The sequence below is a fragment of the Oncorhynchus kisutch genome, linkage group LG3 (assembly GCF_002021735.2).
Source record: "Oncorhynchus kisutch isolate 150728-3 linkage group LG3, Okis_V2, whole genome shotgun sequence".
NCBI classification, from domain to species: domain Eukaryota; kingdom Metazoa; phylum Chordata; class Actinopteri; order Salmoniformes; family Salmonidae; genus Oncorhynchus; species Oncorhynchus kisutch.
This window is the reverse complement of record NC_034176.2, coordinates 31,869,028-31,889,280: the sequence shown is the minus strand read 5'-3', so window position 1 is coordinate 31,889,280 and position 20,253 is coordinate 31,869,028. Positions and strand designations below refer to the sequence as shown.

Here is a 20,253-nt window from a genome sequence, read left to right as displayed (position 1 = left end):
TACCTACATGTACAAATTACCTCAACTAACCTATTTACTTTAGTTTATTTGGTAAATATTTTCTTAACTCTTCTTGAACTGCACTGTTGGTTAAGGGCTTGTAAGTAAGCCTTTCACGGTAAGGTCTACACTTGTTGTATTAGGCGCATGTGACAAATAAAGTTTGATTTGATTTAAAGGACACCAATAAGAAGAAGAGACTTGCTTGTGCCAAGAAACACGAGCAATGGACATTACACCGGTGGAAATCTGTCCTTTAGTTCCAACCGCCGTGTCGTTGTGAGATGCAGAGTAGATGAATGGATGATCTCTGCATGTGTGGTTCCCACCATGACGCATGGAGGAGGAGGTCTGATGGTGTGGGGCTGCTTTGCTGGTGACACTGTCTGTGATTTATTTATAATTCAAGACAGACTTAACCAGCATGGCTACCAAAGCATTCTGCAGTGATACACCATCCCATCTGGTTTGCGCTTAGTGGGATTATCATTTGTTTTTCAACAGGACAATGACCCAAAACACACTTCACATACACAAGGCTGTGTAAGGGCTTTGACCAAGAAGGAGAGTGTTGGAGTTATGCATCAGATGACATGGCCTCCACAATCACCGACCTCAACTCAATTGAGACGGTTTGGGATGAGTTGAACAGCAGAGTGAAATAAAAACAGCCAACAAGTGCTCAGCATATGTGGGAACTCCTTACAGACTGTTGGAAAGCATTCCAGGTGAAGCTGGTTGAGAGAATGCCAAGTGTGCAAAGCTGTCACCAAGTTACTACATGATTCAATATGTCTCTTAATGATCGGCTATGAAAAGCCAACTGACATTTACTCCTGAAGTGCTGACTTGCTGCACCCTTGACAACTACTGTGATTATTATTATTTGACCATGCTGGTCATTTATGAACATTTGAACATCTTGGCTATGTTCTGTTATAATCTCCACCCGGCACAGCCAGAAGAGGACTGGCCACCCCTCATAGCCTGGTTCCTCTCTAGGTTTCTTCCTAGGTTTTGGCCTTTCTAGGAAGTTCTTCCTAGCCACCGTGCTTCTACACCTGCATTGCTTGCTGTTTGGGGTTTTAGACTGGGTTTCTGTACAGCACTTTGAAATATCAGCTGATGTAAGAAGGGCTATATAAATAAATTTGATTTGATGTGTTATTTCATAGTTTTGATGTCTTAACTATTATTCTACAATGTAGAAAATAGTCCATATAAAGAAAACCCTTGAATGAGTAGGTGTGTCCAAACTTTTGCTTGGTACTGTATCTATTTTTAACATCACTTAAACAAAAATATAAAATTGATTTCACCGATTACCTAATAGTTACAACATTCAATAAAAGCTATCCTGATGGCTGGCATGTAACTATTTTAGGGCTGGCTGGTACTATTTGTGTTCCGAGTTAGCTGCTCTCGGGTTAATCAGGTACTTCACTATCTAAACTCTGATTTAGAGTTGTTCTCTTGCAAATATGAAATATCATCATTGTCGTCTGAAAGGCCCAGGAGTGTCCTCCTATTCGGGTTCCTCTGCAAACCGTTGTGATGTTAAAATGGTCTCATAAAGACATGTGAATGATGATGATGCCACTGCTGTTTAGGTAAACCACTTGTTTACAAACAAGACCTTGGCCCCCCAGTCCTTCAGTTTCAATATCTCCCTGAAGATCCTAGCTGCCTCCTAGGCACAGCCTCAGTGGATGGTCAATCCGAACCCTCCATGGCCATGTTTGTGGATCACCTGAAAACAGCACATTCATATCAGTGTTATGTCTATGTACTACTTATCTGGAGCCTACAGGGTGCCTAACACTAATAGCCAGACAATAAATATTGGTTACTGAAGAAGTAGTAACCAGTATATTCTTGTTGGCTCACCTCAAACATGGATTGTCCAGACTGCATTGTCTCCCTCTCCAATCAAACTATACTGTGAACAGGCCTGATCCCTGACCAGTCCTCCACTATCCGGGCATGCTGAGGAGACAGGGGAGGAGCCATGAATAAACAGGCAGGGAAGAGCTAATGTAGTTATTCTTTATCTGTACATTTATTTTGTCTACTCCATATCAACATAGGTGCTGGGATAACCCCTCTATTCAACATCTGTCAGAACAGGGATCAGGCTTGTTTCAGTGGTCTGTGACCTCTGACCTTGAGGCTGTGCTCCAGCTGGCACACCCCCTCCCAGACCTTCTCGTGATCCTCAGAGTTGTTCCGCTTACTCCAGTTTCCCAGCTGGCAACACCCACCAACAACCACTGAACGACTCCTACAGAGACAAGGCATAAGTGCAGTAGCCGCTTGCTGTGCAGTAGCAGAGAGAACACTCTATGACTTGGAGTCTTTGACAATTTTTTGGGCTTTCCCCTGACACCGCCTAGTATATAGGTCCTGGATGTCAGGAAGCTTGGCCCCAGTGATGTACTGGGCCATACGTACTACCCTCTGTATCACCTTATGGTCAGATGCTGAGCAGTTGCCATACCAGGCGGTGATGCAACCCGTCAGGATGCTGTAGAACTTTTTGAGGATCTGGGGACCCATGCTAAATCTTTTCAGTCTCCTGAGGGGGAAAATGTGTTGTCGTGCCCTCTTCACAAATGTCTTGGTGTGTTTGGACTATGATAGTTTGTTGGTGATGTGGACACCAAGGAACTTGAAACTCTCGACCCGCTCCACTACACTTCCAGTCGATGTTAATGGGGGCCTGTTCGGGCCTTTCTTTTCCTATAGTCCACGATCAGCTCTTTTATCTTGCTCACATTGAGAGAGAGGTTGTTGTCCTGGCACCACACTGCCAGGTCTCTGACCTCCTCCCTATAGACTGTCTCATCGTTGTCGGTGATCAGGCCTTCCACTGTGGTGTCGTCAACAAACTTAATGATGGTGTTGGAGTCGTGCTTGGCCACGCAATCGTGCCCCAGTGTTGAGGATCAGCATGGCAGATGTGTTGTTGCCTACCCTTACCACCTAGGGGTGGCCCGTCAGGGAGTCCAGGATGCAGTTGCAGAGGGAGGTGTTTAGTCCCAGGGTAAGTTCTGCCCACTCTCCGCAAGCTGAACTCAACAGGCAAGAAGGAAGAACAGAAGAAACTTGGTTTAAAAAACAAATAAACACTCCTGATATTCATGAACAACAGGGGGCTGTGAAAGCCCAAGCTTTCCCTCTCTAGTTTTTATATAATTTTTTATTTGACCTTTATTTAACTAGGCAAGTCAGTTAAGAACAAATTCTTATTTTCAATGACGGCCTGATCTGGTATATAGGATATTATTTACTGGATATGGAATATGAATACTTTCAGGATATTTCTCAAAAGTAAACACTGGGTAAAACTAATATGGTTGAGCTGCACTTTGAGCATGAATACACTGTCCTGTGTAAGGCACTCCCATTGGGTAAGGAAAACACATGCGTGGATTAGATGGAAATTAAATAAGCATAGTACAATTTCTGTCATTTGGACAAAAGAGGCCCAGAATTAGGGTCTCGGAATATACAGCACCATCTATCTTTATGCCCGGTGTAAGGTGGGAGTCAAACTTGCACTGTTCATTATATTAGTTCAGAACTCTCAACTATTTTTACCTCTGGTAAAATGTCACCACTCTTCTGTAACCTAGAAACAACACATTGCCAGGTTGACTTGTATAAAGGTATATAGAAAATGAAGTAATACAGGGAACCCAAATTGCACCTCTTTGTATGGTGTATAGACATTAGGCTGGGACCCAGCCGCTGGGTGCCAAAAGATAACATTCGCCTTGAGAGATGATGAAACCACCATAAGATATAAGTAGAACGTTCTCTTTTGCATCCCCTTCCCACCAGATAAACCAAGTTCATCCCACAGATTTGCCAATATACAGTTATTCTCAAAGAAATCATGTTTGAACATTTGAACAGCTGTCCCCAGGAGAACCCTTTTTGACATAAGGTGGAGACTTTTTTGGTTCCAGGTTATCCTATGGGGACAGCCAAAGAAACCTTTTTAGGTACTAGAGAGCACCCTTTTTTCTAAGAGTGTCCAGCACATTATTGTTAAAATAGGGATTGTGCAATAAAAGAGAGTGGATGTATTTGTTACTCATCTATTTTTATTACCTTCCTTGACTGTGTTGGTTTACATTTGTGATGTAGTGGTTTCATTAATCCGTTAGCCTTGTGACAGACAGAGGGGCCTCAGTGGCCATGCCTTTTAATAATTCCATAGACCTGTTTGTGGTGCTGGACAGTAGACTATTCAGATGAGCTGAGTGAATTCAGACTCTATTCAGAACATGTAAATTGAGTCAAGCCACTGCTACGATAGACCCTTGCTACGCTGTAATGACACAGATGGAGGAACAGGAATTTTGTCTCAAGTTAATCTACTTCAGCAAAGGGATTATACAGTAGTAGTTGGACATTATAAACCAGGTAGTTTGGGTCCTGGATGATGATTGGCTTTTCATTTCAGCCGTGTGCCTATCAGACAATCTACCACGGGCATGACGCAAAAATGCTTGTTTACTGTTCTATTTATGTTGGTAACGAGTTCATAATAGCAATAAGGCACCTCGGGATTGTGGTATTTGACAAATTTACCATGATTAAGGACTGTATCCAGGCAGTCTGCTTTGTGTTGTTCATAAGAACAGACCTTAGTCGTAGTATATTGGCCATTATAAACTGGGTGGTTCAAGCCCTGAATGCTGATTGGCTGACAGCACGTTGCGTCGTGCCTAAGGACAGCCCTTAGCCATGGTATATTGGCCATATACCACACCCCCTCGGGCATTATTGCTTAAATATACCACACCTCCTCGGCTCTTATTGCTTAATTACAGCAGCTTAAAATGCAAAACAACTAGACCTTGCCTCCATGTGAATGATGAGGCCTGAAGATAGAAGAAAGCCCTCTCACGTTTTCTGGGAATTACCCTTGTCGTAGAGGTATGGCTGCCAGAATCCTGCAGGCCCATCGCTGGTGGACTGACTGACTGTAGAGTGGTAGTGCTCATAGATACTCTGAGCCGTGGACAGGCCACTGACCCCAGCTCTGATCACTGCCACGAGTTTGTCTGGAGATAACAAACACAGCAGTTATTGTTGCTTTTGTTATTATTATTTATCTTTAAAAAATCTGATTAGCCTTCATTCTGTGTGACTGGCTTGGTCCTGCTCAGAATCTGCTACCATTCCATATAACTTTGACAATGTAAACATTTCCATGTCCTTGAGTGTACCTGAACCTCTGACCCATCTAACTGTATGAAGTAACCATAAATTGTACATCGTGTAATGTGTAATAACCTTAAATATAATAGTGACAAAAATACGAACGTAGATATATATTTAAAAAACAACAACAAAACAACATCACAGCAGTTGGCTTAAAAAAACATTATGCAAAAGATTACTCACATTCTGCGGGTTGTGAGGGTTTGTGTAGTTGCAATACATGAACTGTAGCTAATATTATTTATTATTTTTAACCGACAGGCCAAGTGAAATACACAGTTTGAACTGGAAGAGATTCTGTCATGATGTAGGTATGTATTTGACAGAATTGGTAACCTAGCTAGGCAACAACATCAATCGGATCAGAATGTTTGAACTCAGCATCACTGTGTGGTTGGCTGGCAGCAGCTGACTAGCATAAGCTCGCATCCCCTGGTGGAAGCGGTTTTGTGCAGGCTAGTGAGAAAGCCGCAACATGGGGAACGATAAGTACATGCTCTGTACGTTCTTACTATGAAATTCGTCTATTTTTATTTGAGAAAATTCAAAAGGAACAACTGACTTCCAGATTTTAGGACGATGGAAATTTAACGGCGATGAAATTCTCTGCTTCGACCGCTATAGACGTTGACACCAAGAAACAATTTCCTTAGGTTATTCACCCGGAATAAAGCTGTTCTCTGGACAGGCTACACCGGCCTGTGCAGACTCTCTCAGCCATGGCTCTGGTTACTTTGCAGCGCTCCCCTACCCCAAGCGCTGCATCCACAGCCAGCACAACCACCACCAACGTGGGGGAGGTAAGCTTGGAAATAGCTGGAGAGACGTTTTTAGAAACGTCAACAAAGCGCAAGAAAACACCTAGGATACGTGGGAGTGACATAGGCCTAGCCGTGCTAGCTAGATATGTAGCAATGGGATAAGCTAACTAGGTAATGTTAGTAGCTATTATTAGCCTCAACTCAATCGCTACCGAGCTAACGTTAGCTGGTGTCTAGAAAAGCTAGTAAGCAAAGTTGTCAGTAACATACTGATATAACGTAATGCTATTTATTGCCAGTTAGTAAAGTTATTCGCTTGCCAGCTAACGTTAGCTAGCGTACAACAAATATACAGTTAATCTAGTTAGCTAGCTTCTTGTTTGCCTTAATAGCTAGCTAATGAGCAGCGTAACTGCTGTGGCATTAGCTGGCTATTCATTTCCAATAGCATCGTTTGCCTGATTAGCTAGTTATCTGGTTATCTGCCAGGTAGTTTCATGTAAGTCATACCCTAATGTCCTGCTGCTGAATGCAGTAAGCTAGCTAGTCAGCTAAGAAATCACCAGTGTACTGCAGTGGTGCCATACAATTTGGTACTCCCAAATGTTAACATTTATCTAGTTAGTTGCCTAATATATCAGTTATTAACAGCTTATTTATTAGGCAAACTAGCTAACTACTTGCTTATGTTAAAATCAGTGTTATGGACAGCATGGGTTATTTTCTATGTTGTTCTGAGATGTCTTCTAAAAGGGACCAGTCAATGAGGTGAAATGTGACATGTAACTTAATACAGTCATGAGGTAGAGTAGTGGTTCCCAACCAGAGATACTAGGACCCCTGGGGGTACTTGGTGTATCCACAGGGGTACTTAAGAAGACTCAAGAGACTATATGCCTGCTGGTAAAATACACATGAGGTACTTCATGGGTATGCTGGGCAGAGCAAAATTCATTTTGTGGTACAGTAACCGAAAAGGGTTGGGAACCACTGTGGTAAGAGGCCTAGTCATACTTTCCATAAGAGTAAAGATAGTCTGCCAAAATCAAACTAGCATAAGTCAGGTGAGCTTTGAACACTTCCATGATGGCAAAATAAACTCTTGGTACTGCTCCTTGTGCTTATTTGTTTATTCAGATTAACCAACAGCCAATGAATAAACCACAAGAACAATCCCATCTCAAAATGCAAATCAAACCAAAGTTTATTGGTCGCGTACACAGATTTGCAGATGTTATCGCAGGTGCAGTGAAATGCTTATGCTTCTAACTCCAACAGTGTAGTAATACCTAGCAATTTAAAAAAACAATACACACATAATATAGTTATATAGGATGAGCCATGACTAAAATACAGTATATACATAAAGTGGGTAAAACAGTATCTAAACATTATTAAAGTGACCACTGTTCAGTGACTATGTACATACTGCAGCAGTCTCTAAGGTGCAGGGCAGAGTACCGGGTGGTAGCTGGCTAGAACATTCATTAAGGTTCAGGGCAGGGTACTGGGCGGAGGCCGGCTAGTGGTGACTGTTTAACAGTCTGATGGCCTGGAGATAGAAGCTGTTTCTCCGTCTCTCGGTCCCAGCTTTGATGCACTTGTACTGTTTCCGCCTTCTAGATGGTACCGGGGTGAACAGGCCGTGGCAACAGTTTGGGGAAGGCCCTTTCCTGTTTCAGCATGACAATGCACACGTGCACAAAGCAAGGTCCATATAGAAATGGTTTGTCGAGATTGGTGTGTGGAAGAACTTGACTGGCCTGCACAGAGCACTGACCTCAACCCCATCGAATACCTTTGGGATGAATTGGAACACCGACGTCGTGCCAGGCCTAATCACCCAACATCAGAGCCCAACCTCACTAATGCTCTTATGGCTGAATGAAAGCAAGTCACCGCAGCAATGTTCCAACATCTAGTGGAAAGCCTTCCCAGAAGAGTGGAGGCTGTTAAAGCAGTAAAGGGGGGACCAACTCCGTATTAATGCCCATGATTTTGGAACGAGATGTTCGACAAGCAGGTGTCCACATACCTTTGGTCATGTAGTGTAACAGTTAGTGCCTACACATCACAGTGACATTTAGATGTCACTCATGAAAGATAGCTACAATCGAAGTACTGTTTTTTGTGCACCTTCTCAACCAGTTGGGGGTGCTAACTGTTAATAGAAACAGGAGTCACGCTAAATACAACAAAGGCTCTAGCCTACAGCAGGTTTTATCCACTCGCCCTTATTGGGTAGATTTGTCTTGAAGATGACAACAACCATGGTTAGGCCTGAATCAAGAACTGGTACTTGAGCATTAGCTGATCTTTCTTTTCTTTCGTTAGGCTGCTGCTTTACTTTTTTAGCTACTGAGTCATTGGGCCTGACGCATTACACCTGCCATTTAAAAAATGAAACGTGTAAAAAGAAACACCTTTTATCGTGATGATGGTTGAGCTGGCTTGACTGCGGACCAGCCTTCCTTGTCACTGCCTGACACTCATTTTCAATGTGGGATAGAATTGACTGGCTGCCTGGCTGCTTCCAGGGCTCTTCACAGGGGCCTGTCTGATGAGGAGCAGCCAAGCCCCTCAGGAAGCTGCTGCAGCTATGATGTCATTCTCACATGGAGGGTGGGGGGGATGTGGAGGGAAAGCGATGAGTGGAGGATGGTGGTGGGGTAACAATATGGTAGCTGTTGTGACGGTGTAAGGTAGGCTACATGATTTTGCCAACAATGGAGAGTTTCATCCCTACCCTACAAGGTGAAATTTGGCTATTGTCATGTGTCTCGCTGTGGGAGAATTATGGCTGGGATTTCACTTGTAGTGGCTGCAGGGCTGTTCAAGTCAATTATTGGATTACTCTCCCGGATGACCAACTGAAACCCATGTTAAACACAGCGTTTGACACGTCCCAGTTATGAGTTTCACCCTGATGCCTGTCCCCTGGTTGAATGGGTAGAGGTAGAGACCAACCTTGGAGGCCTTACCTCACCTTATCTGCACCGTTTGTTTAGATGGGGGGGAAAATACATTTTGTGTGTGTTTATAAAAAATGTTAGGTTTGACAATGACGTATGTTCGCTGTTTTGAACCCATTCTGCTCATCACAAGTGTGATGCTCGCCCGATTTAGTTTGTTAGATACAGTAGTGGAAAGTGCCGTGTGTTTTTGGAGCTGAAATACAGTGTTGGATACATCTTGTCACAACATTTCCTCTTACTGCTGCAGCACCTAACCTTAGCAGGGACCTTGTGCTTCTCATTAGTAGTGCTTTGGTTGACAATCCTCAGGCTTTATTAGGTGAAACTTCTGGAGAATGGCCCACCTCCTCACAGTTACATGTCACCATGTTACTATAACCTGATACTCCCAGTCTATGATATCTTTCCTGGAACAATAACTGTTTTTAAGACATTTACTGTGGTGAAACTATCATAAAGAATGGCCACATTCCCTCCATTTAGTGGCGTTCACCTCTCTCATAAAGCCAGGTGGGTCATTCTCACGAAACTGTGAATGAATAAATTTTTCGCTAAATTTCCTCTTGAAACACTGATATTAGGATCTGTACTAATCTGTACTATTGTATAATTATAGTTTTTTTAAAAATGAGATATTATGCATTTTAACAACATTTTCACAAAAGTCCAAAAAGTAGTGAACAAACCAATATTTATATTTTTTTATATATATTTTTACATTGCTCCCCTAATGAAATGAGTCAGTTAAACATCACACTGAAAATATAAATATTTCAAATTAATGATACAATTATAAAGTTAATCAGACTTTTTCCTCAATTTGAGCTCTTTAGCCGTGTCGGTAATGAGAAGGACAAGTGGAGTAAAGGGGGTGTCATTAAGAATAATCATTCTGAAGGCATATAAGCAAATACATTAACTTAACTTGATGATGATGCATCATGGGTGAATACAACTTTACAGTACATTCGGAAAGTATTCTGACCCCTTGACTTTTTCTAAAATGGATTGAATCACCCCCCCCCCCCCCCCCCCCAATCTACACACAAAACCCCATAATGACAAAGTAAAAACAGGTTTTTAGAAGAAAAAAAATAACTGATATCACATTTACATAAGTATTCAGACCCTTTACGCAGTACTTTGTTGAGGAGATTACAGCATTGAGTCTTCTTGGGTATGACTTTACAAGCTTGGCACACATGTATTTGGGGAGTTTCTCCCATTCTTCTCTGCAGATCCTCTCAAGCTCTGTCAGATTGGATGGGGAGCGTCGCTGCACAGCTATTTTCTTTCCAGAGATGCTCGATTTGGTGTCCTTGGCCACTCAAGGACATTCCGAGACTTGTCCCAAAGCCACTTCTGTGTTGTCTTGGCAGTGTTCTTAGGGCCGTTATCCTGTTGGAAGGTGAACCTTCGCCCCAGTCTGAGGTCCTGAGTGCTCTAGAGCAGGTTTACATCAATACGCTTTGCTCTGCTCATCTTTCCCTCGATCCTGACTAGTCTCCCAGTCCCTGCCACTGAAACACCTCCCCACGGCATGATGATAATGCTGCCACCACCTCTGGAGCTCTGTCAGAGTGACCATCGGGTTCTTGGTCACCTCTCTGACCAAGGCTCTTCTCCCCTGATTGCTCAGTTTGGCCGGGCGGCCAGGTCTAGGAAGAGTCTTGGTGGTTACGCACTCTTCCATTTAAGAACAATGGAGGCCACTGTGTTCTTGGGCACCTTCAATGCTGCAGACATTTTTTGGTACCCTTCCACAGGTCTGTGCCTCAACACAATCCTGTCTCAGAGCTCTACGGACAATTCCTTTCGACCTCATTGCTTGGTTTTTGCTCAGACATGCACTGTCAACTGTGGGACCTTTATATATAGACATGTGTGTGCCTTTTCAAATCATCTCCAATCAATTGAATTTACCACAGGTGGACTCCAATGAAGTTGTAGAAACATCTCAAGAATGATCAATGGAAACAGGATGCACTCGAGCTAAATTTTAAGTCTCATAGCAACGGCTCTGAATATGTAAATAAAGTATTTCTGTTTTTATTTGTAATACATTGACAAAAAATTCAAAAAACCTGTTTTCTCTTTGTCATTATGGGGTATTGTGTGTAGATTGAGGACTCTTTAATTTCATCAATTTTAGAATAAGGCTGTACCATTTTAATTTTTTTTAGGAGAAGGGGTCTGAATACTTTCTGAATGCACTGTTTTAAAGTTTTGACAGGAACTTAAACTGTTATGGTAATGAGACCAACTACAGCAATGTATTTGGTGTTTTATTCAAGTATGTTAGGTTTTTCTAAAGATTTAATATTTTATTAAAATAATTTAATCTTCCTTCTACCCCCCCCACATAAAAAAAAAAATCTGAACCTGCACTTGGTTTGACCCCCTCCACCCATAGTTCTGACTCTACTAATAACTAATTTCAATGCCTGTGATATGTGGTTGTCCCACCTTCATCTTAAGATGAACGCACTAACTGTAAGTCGCTCTGGATAAGAGCATCTGCTAAATTACTTAAATGTAAAAAAAATAAGTCTAAATAAAAGTGTACGCTGTCTTTTTAAGACCTCATGATGTCGTTCAAACACATTGAGAGCAACAGGAGAGACGTGACTGAGGAGAGGGAGACTAAGTTAATTAATACAGTTTTTTAGAAATGACTGGTTTTTGGTGACAATCCACTTTCAAATCAGTATATTTTGCATTATGGTTTTTATATTATCACAAACAAAGTACTAGAGTAGCGAACTGATGTTAGCTTCAGCTGTAAGCTTGAAGCTATAGGTCTTTATTTGCATTGTAAAGGGTTCTAGCCTGTAATGGACTTTTGTTTTGCGAACAGTAATTAAGTGTGTTAGTTCCCCACTCATGCTGCACAGAAGTTAACATGATGCATCCCAGCCTCAGCCCATAGTACAGGGATTCCTTAGGACGAGCTAGTAATGAGTAAGTGGAGCAGGCATGGTGCCGGTGCTTTCACACTATATGGGGATATCTGCTGCGCCGATAGACAGACTTGATCCTCTCTCAATAAGTACATGACACATTTAATAGAAGTACCGAAAGTAACAAATTCTATAACCTAAATGTTTTTTATGTTCAAGTATCGAAAAAGTACAGAAGTTTTGGTATAATTAACAGTAGTGTTGATTTGTTGGGGCGTTGGTAGATTTGTCTGTTCCAAGGTTAGCCTAGGTTAAATACATTTATGTGAACATTGAAACCTCAACATTGTGTATTAGACTAGATACACACTGAGTGTACAAAACATTAGGAACACCTACTCTTTCCATGACATAGACTAACCAGGTGAAAGCTATGATCCCTTATTGATGTCACTTGTTAATTCCACTTCAGTGTAGATTGAGAGGAGACAGGTTAAAGAATGATTTTTAAGTCTAGAGATGATTGAGACATGGATTGTGTATGTGTGCCATTCTGAGGGTGAATTGGCAAGACAAAATATTTAAGTGCCTTGAACGGGGTATGGTCGTAGATGCCAGGCGCACCAGTTTGAGTGTGTCAAGAACTGCAACGCTGCAGTTTTTTTCATGCTCAACAGTTTTCCGTGTTTATTAAGAATGGTGCACCACCCAAAGGACATCCAGCCAACTCTACACAACTGTGGGAAGAATTGGAGTCAACATGTGCCAGCATCCCTGTGGAACGCTTTTGACACCTTGCCCAACAAATTAAGCTGTTCTGAAGGCAAATGGGGGTGCAACTCAATATTAGGAAGGTGTTTAATGTTTTGTACACTGTTTATTTTGGGAAACATTTTTATAATAGTTTTATAAAAGAATATTGACAATCTACCCCTGAATCCACTCAACTCTTCAATGAGTTGTGAGTAATGAGAATTAGGTTCCCCTCATTATATCCCTCTGTAGAATAGTAACCTACCTATCAGAGCTTATTATGAGGCAAAACATGTACTCTGAATTGTGGACAGATTAATGTCCATCTGATACTAATGGCTGCACTGTAGAGCTTCAATGTCTTGTAGTATCAGATTTGTAACTTTTGCTTATTTTTTGCTCTGCCTTTTCTTGGTTTACAGGACTTTGGGAGTGATGATGAGCGCCGGCTAAATCAGAGGTAAGTGTTCTTAGTACTTACAGTACTAAAGATGGTCTTGCTAGGGTAGCTCAGAGCTGCTGCTCCTTTCTATCCATTATGTTGCATGGGGAAGCACGCTACAGCTACATATTATGCCAAATGGAGAGTAATAGGAGGACTTTTTTGTGATTTGCGTTTGTGGGTGGAGGTGTGGGGTAAGCGTTCCAGATCAACTGATGCCTTACCTCTGGGTTTGTGTAGAGTTTGGAGATACTGTATATCCGGTCTGGTCCCTCTCAATGACAGCCACCACCAGGGGTAAAAGTAAGGCGGTACTGTCCGGTATGGTGTCCCGGCAAAGTAAATAGTGGGTATACCTGTACCGGTAAAACGTGAGCCTCTCATAATTAATACAACATGGCCCCCCAAAATATAGGCTATTACAGCATTATTAGGAGCGATAGCGTAGCCTAGTGGTTGCAAGATCGAATCCCCAAGCTGACAAGGTCATTCTGCCCCTGAACAAGGCAATTAACCCACTGTTCCTAGGCCGCCATTGAAAATAAGAATTTGTTCTTAACTGACTTGCCTAGTAAAATAAAATAATTTAACATTACAGCATGTCAGCCTCATGAATAATTTGCTAATTGACTGGAAACCGGGTGGTATACGCTCCAAATTGCGTTGGGGTTTGAGAAGAACACTTACATTTTGTCAAGGTGGAGAAGTGGCTGAGACGCTCTTTGGCAAGGCGGAGATGAGTGGCCGAGACCGAGGCACGCGCGGACAACAGTGGATGAATAATTTCGGTCTACAAGTGTAGGCCTATTGACAATCGCAGAATGTCATTACAATGCACGTAGGTGTTTTGTAACATATGTCTCTTTCCATTCATCAAATTGTGGGTGCACTGTTGGGGTTTGGATGCTGAAATTATTTTGTGAGTGGACGAATGTGCGCGGATAGCCTACAGGGGCGCCTTTTGTTAAGTGATTGTTTGACAATCGGATGAAAACATCATGACTGTGTTTATGCCACATTAAGAGACAAAGGCGGCTTGTCTATAAGGCTAGGGGACGCTAAGTTTTCCCTCAAGTGAATTGAATTAAATTGCCAAAATTATTGCCAGAAATACATAAAATCATTCAAAATAGGCTACTACACCAGAAAGCAGGATTTGGCCACAGAGGCTCATTAGCTGCTTACTTAAAAACACGTTTTTATCGCATAGCCTACAATCGAAAGGGCCCGCAATTTGAGCAGCGCGTGTTGCAAATACCAAAGAGATGATTGTTGAGTAGCGAATGTCAGTGAAAAGCAGTGAGACCCAGCCAGTCATATTGCAATATTTAAAAATAAAATAAGGGAACAACTGTTGTAAAGAGATTACAATATAAATACCCCAATCTGTCTTTCAGTTATCAACATTTTTTTATTTAATTGAGCGAACGGTAGCCTATCATATTGGCACTAAAGGAGAACATCGGAAATATCCCTGGTGAGTGTGCATATTCACTGTCTTTGTCATTGGGTCAGTGCCACTTTAGTTTGTTTTTGGACAATAATTTCCTCCTCCAGGTTAAATGGATGTCATATTGTATTTGTGTCTCCCCTTTTCGTAGACCAATTATATGTATCAGACAACATAGTTTTTATTGATCTGTTTGTCAGTGTCACCAGAGTAGGCTAGTTTTTGTAGTATAAAAAAACAAACGCTCACTTGGGTGTCCCTACTGGTAAGAAATTAAATGTACTTTCACCTCTGGTCACCACTAGAAATTATTAAGAAATGTTGTCTGTCTATACAGGGTAGTCACCTATCTCTAATAGACAATTAGACAAAATATTGTCTTCCCTTTTTTGCTAGTCATTGTTGCAACAGGTGCTTAAAGGCCCAGTGCAGTAAATAACGTGATTTACTTGCGTTTTATATATATTTCCACACAGAGGTTGGAATAATACTGTGAAATTGTGAAAATTATGAAAATGTACTTTTAGTGTAAGAGCTGTTTGAAAAGAATAGCTGGAATTTCAGCCTGTTTTGGAATTTTGGCCTGCCTGGTGACATCACCAGAAGGTGAATTAGTTAATATACCAATAAGAAAGAGTTCCAAATGTCTGCCAATAACCGCTCATTTTCAGTCTACCACTCCCAGACAGTCCTAGCTAAATTCTTGCTTGAGAAATAGCTCTTTGCTAAGAAGCTATTTTTGTTTCTTTTTGACAATTTTAATTGAAAATATCTCAGTAATATACTTCACTGTTACCCGGAAATTATTTGATATTGAGAGAAAAATGGCTGCATTGGACCTTTTAAAACGCCAACACCAGTAGAAATCTACATTTTCAAGCTGAAAGACGATCAATAAGTCAATTAAGTCATTGTTTAGTCAAAGTACGACATACAGTGCATTTAGAAAGTATTCAGAACCCTTGACTTTTTCCACATTTTGTTACTTACAGCCTTATTCTAAAATGGATTAAATTGTTATTGTTCCTCATCAATCTACACACAATATCACATAATGACAATGCAAAAACAGGTTTTTATAAATGTTTGCAAATGTATATTTAAAAAAAAAACTGATATCAGCCTTTACTCAGTACTTTGTTGACGTTTGGCAGTTCTACAGCCTCAAATCTTCTTGGATGCTACAAGCTTGGCACACCTGTATTTGGGGAGTTTATTCCATTCTTCTTTGCAGATCCTCTCAAGTTCAGTCAGGTTGGATGGGGAGCATCGCTGCACAGCTATTTTCAGGTCTCTCCAGAGATGTTAGATCGGGTTCAAGTCCAGGCTCTGGCTGGGCCACTCAAGGACATTCAGAGACTTGTCCCGAAGCCCACTCCTGCGTTGTCTTGGCTGTGTTCTTAGTGTCATTGTCCTGTTCAAGGTGAACCTTCGCCCCAGTCTGAGGTCCTGCTCGCTCTGTACTTTGCTCTTTTCATCTTTCCCTTGATCCTGGCTAGTCTCTCAGTCCCTGCCACTGAAAAACATCCCCAAAGGATGATGCTGCAACCACAATGCTTCACCGTAGGACTGGTATTGGCCAGGTGATGAGCGGTGCCTGGTTTCCTACAGATGTAACGCTTAGCATTCAGGCCAAAGAGTTCAATCTTAGATTCATCCGACCAGATAATCTTGTTTGTCATGGTCTGAGAGTCCTTTAGGTGCATTTTGGCAAACTCCAAGCGAACTGTCATGTGCCTTTTAGTGAGGAGTGGCTTCCGTCTGGCCACTCTACCATAAAGGCCTGATTGGTGGAGTGCTGCAGAGATAGTTATCCTTCTGGAATGTTCTCCCATCTCCACAGAGGAACCCTGAAGCTCTGACAGAGTAACCATTGGGTTCTTGGTCACTTCTCTGACCAAGGTCCTTCTCCCCCTATTGCTCAGTTTGGCCGGGCGGCCAGCTCTAGGAAGAGTCTTGGTGGTTCCAAACTTCTTCCATTTAAGAATGATGGAGAACACTGTGTTCTTGGGGACCGTCAATGGTGCATAAATGTTTTGGTTCCCCTCCCCCAGATCTATGAATCGACACAATCCTGTCTCTGAGCTCTACGGACAATTCCTTGACCTCATGGCTTGGTTTTTGCTCTGACATGCACTGTCAACTGTGGGACCTTATATAGACAGCTGTGTGCCTTTCCAAATCATGTCCAATCAATTGAATTGAAGTTGTAGAAACATTTCAGGGATGTTCAATGGAAACAGGATGCACCTGAGCTCGATTTTGATTATCTTATTCTCTTAGTAAAGGGTCTGAATACTTATGTAAATGAGGTATTTCTGTTATTTTTAATACATTTGCAAAAATGTCTAAACTTGTTTTCGCCTTGTCATTATAGGGTATTGTGTGTAGATTGATGAGGAACATTCTTATTTAATCCATTTGAGAATAAGGCTGTAACGTAACAAAATGGGGTCTGAATACTTTCTGAATGCACTGTATTTTGGCTTGAAGCGACAAAATCCGAACTGCCCACTTTGTGCAAATCCGTGTGAATATGGTGTCTTTGCCTATAATACAGGGGTGCAACTTTCACTGGGGAAGGGGGATACAAATTTGATGATGTACCATTGTACCATTAACTAGCAGAGATAGCCAAAAGTTGGTTATCCTATGCTAGCTAGCTGGCTAGCTCACTAAGTTTAATTACTATTTTTGCCTCAATCACACTAGACCTGAATCAAACGATGAAACTAGGTGCCAAACGATTGAAGACTGATATACTGACATTTCTTCAGCACAATATGATTTTTTTATTAGTCAGTATATCAATGTAACGTTATTGATCTGTCCGTTTCCCCAGCTAATTCCCTACTTTTCACACTGACACGGTATAAAGGGCTCTACAGGCTTCACTGTCATGGTGAACAGTCAGTACACAACACTATGCTCATCATGTCTTAGTAGGTTAAGATTGTGACAGGTCTCCATGCAGGGTCAGACAGCCAGGGAAGACCAGTTTACGGAGCTCAGATGAATTTTCTAGTATATTATAACAATCAGTGAATGGATACAAAGTTCCATCTGGAGTTGATGGGTAGGCTAGGCTCTGGGAATAATGCCAGTGAAATTGAAAATCATGCACACACAAATGTAGTTCTTCTGCTGGAGGTGTAAAACACAAAAGGGGACATATTTGCATATATTATGGTCTTGTGAAGGCTGGTTGAATTCTAGCAAAGGGTATGTAGACATGCTGAGATAAATGAACAGAGTCTCCCTTTTCCCTGTTGTTGTTTGCTTGGAAATGTTTATACTGGAGACATTTATCAGAAGAAATAAACTAGCATTTATAGCAGCTAAGAATTGCATTGCCATTAATTAGGTTGGATGAAATGTCACATTATGTATTATGCAATTTGATTTATTACAAGATTAAGGGTATACTGTGCAACTTTCATAAGGTCTGGATACCTTATATGGAAAACTGTTTGACAGAAAATGTCTGAATTAAAAACATGCCTATGTCAGGGGAGATATCTATTAAGGCAATCCCTAGCTGCTGGGCTGCTCAGTCCTGACCCTGGGGCTCTGCCATACTGTTGGTTATCTCTCTGGCCTTGGACTAACACATCTAAAACCAATAGTGAATGTTTCACTAAGATCCTGAAGCTGAGGTGGGTGTGTAGGGTTGGGGAGCTGCAGGGCATTGGACCCCTAGGGGCAGGATAGGGTGACCCAGCTATATTGTGTACAAGTAAAAAGAACTCTACAGTACAGTGATATGAATTTATGGAGGGTGTACAGTTTCTGTTTGTTATTGTGTAGGTGTATGTGTGTTTTTATAAAACTTTTGTTTTCCAAACCTTTCCTTGAGACATAAAAAAAAAGATGCAGAGGAAGTTGTTGGAGAGAGAGTGAGTTGAGTTATTGACTAGACTGGTTGGGGTCGGGCGTGCATGGGCGGTCTGGCTGAAATTTGATATGGAGGATCAAAGGTCTTTGTACTTTATTTGTAAGAGTTGTTCATTTGTTAGGCTATTGGTTAAAGGTGCAACCATATTGATTATTGAATTATCATGGATCTAGTTCAGTCTTATCAATCACTTAAACATATTTAATAATGATCCCTCACCATGACTGGGTACTTTTGCTTACTTTATGTTCTAAATAGAGACGCTAGAACAGCCATGGGTCATATTAGATTGCGTAGAAATGAAGGAAATTAGCTTTTGATGCCCCGGAAAATGGGAAGACCCCTCACCAAATTATGGGCCCCCCACTTCTAAAACCAAAGTTCTGCCCCTGCTATAATATGACATCAAAATTATTTTTTGCTTCAGGGCTGGGTTTTATTTGAATGTTACCAGCATGGCATTGTTTAATAATCTGAAACTGCTGCGAAGTTATTCCTCCTCGCGACTGAGATGCTCTAAACAGCCCTTGCTCACTTGGCCCCCTGAGCCATGGAGTAAATGAAATAGGGGGTGCAAATGTATATTTTTGCACCTCCACTTTTTTTTATATAGAGTATTATCATAATCCATTGGATCATTTGTGTATGTTCACTTATTTTTTAGTTAGTCTGTATTAAAAATATACAGTACCATTCAAAAGTTTGGACACACCTACTCATTCAAGGGTTTTTCTTTATTTTCACTATTTTCTACATCGTAGAATAATATTAAAGACATCAAAACCATGAAATAACACACATGGAATCATGTAACCAAAAAAGTGTTAAACAAATCAAAATATATTTTAGATGCTTCAAATGGATGATCTCCGAATGTGTGGTTCCCACAGTGTGGTTCCCACTGTGAAGCATGGAGGATGAGGTGTAATGATTTGGGGGTGCTTTGATGGTAACACTGTCAGTGATTTATTTAGAATTCAAGGCACACATAACCAGCATGGCTACCACAGCATTCTGGAGAGATACACCATCCCATCTGGTTTGCGCTTAGTGGGACTATCATTTTGTTTTTCAGCTAGACAATGATCCAAAACACACCAACAGGCTGTGTAAGGGCTATTTTACCAAGAAGGAGAGTGATGGAGTGCTGCATCAGATGACCTGGCCTCCACAATCACCGACCTCAACTCAATTGAGATGGTTTGGGATGAGTTGGACAGCAGAGTGAAGGGAAAGCAGCCAACAAGTGCTCAGCTCATATGTTGTAACTCCTTCAGACTGCTGGAAAAGCATTCCACCTCATGAAGCTTGAGATAATTTCAAGATTGTGCAAAGCTGTCATCCAGGCAAAGGGTGGCTACTTTGAAGAATCTCAAATATAAAATATATTTTGATTTGTTTAACACTTTTTTTGGTTACTACATGACTCCATATGTGTTATTTCATAGTTTGGATGTCTTCGCTATTATAATACAATGTAGAAAATAGTAAAAATAAAGAAAAACCCTTGAATGAGTTGGTGTCCAAACTTTTGACTGGTACTGTATAAGTAGCCTTTGTCATTCTTCAGAGGTGAAACCTAAACATGCATTTCCTCTAGGACAGGAAATTAGATTTAAATAGTGGCATCAACTTCCTCTGGGGGCCTTTTAAGGCTTTGTCTTTGTCTATCAGTTCACTGTAGTAATATGGATAAGAGATGAGTGTTTCTTTCAGGTATTACAGGACCGAGTGACTGAATCATGTCAGAACTTGGGGATGACATGTGGTGGTTGAGACGATTACAGGCAGAAGGCGATGAGCCTTTTAAAGCGGAATCCTGCATTGAGCTTGTAAAGCTGA

At 41.4% G+C, this 20,253-nt stretch overlaps 1 protein-coding gene across 2 annotated transcripts in view; it reads left to right on the top strand.

Annotated features, from left to right (window-relative positions):
* The first annotated feature begins 5,600 nt into the window (after positions 1–5,600).
* LOC109880628 (protein phosphatase Slingshot homolog 1) overlaps positions 5,601–20,253 on the top strand; it is a 70,756-nt gene continuing 56,103 nt past the window's right edge. For both annotated transcript variants that reach the window (XM_020472825.2, XM_020472821.2), the window contains exons 1-2: positions 5,601–6,035; positions 13,047–13,084. In XM_020472825.2, the coding sequence (XP_020328414.1) occupies positions 5,955–6,035; positions 13,047–13,084 (119 nt within the window). In that variant the 5' untranslated portion in view covers positions 5,601–5,954. The remainder of the gene's footprint in view (positions 6,036–13,046; positions 13,085–20,253) is intronic.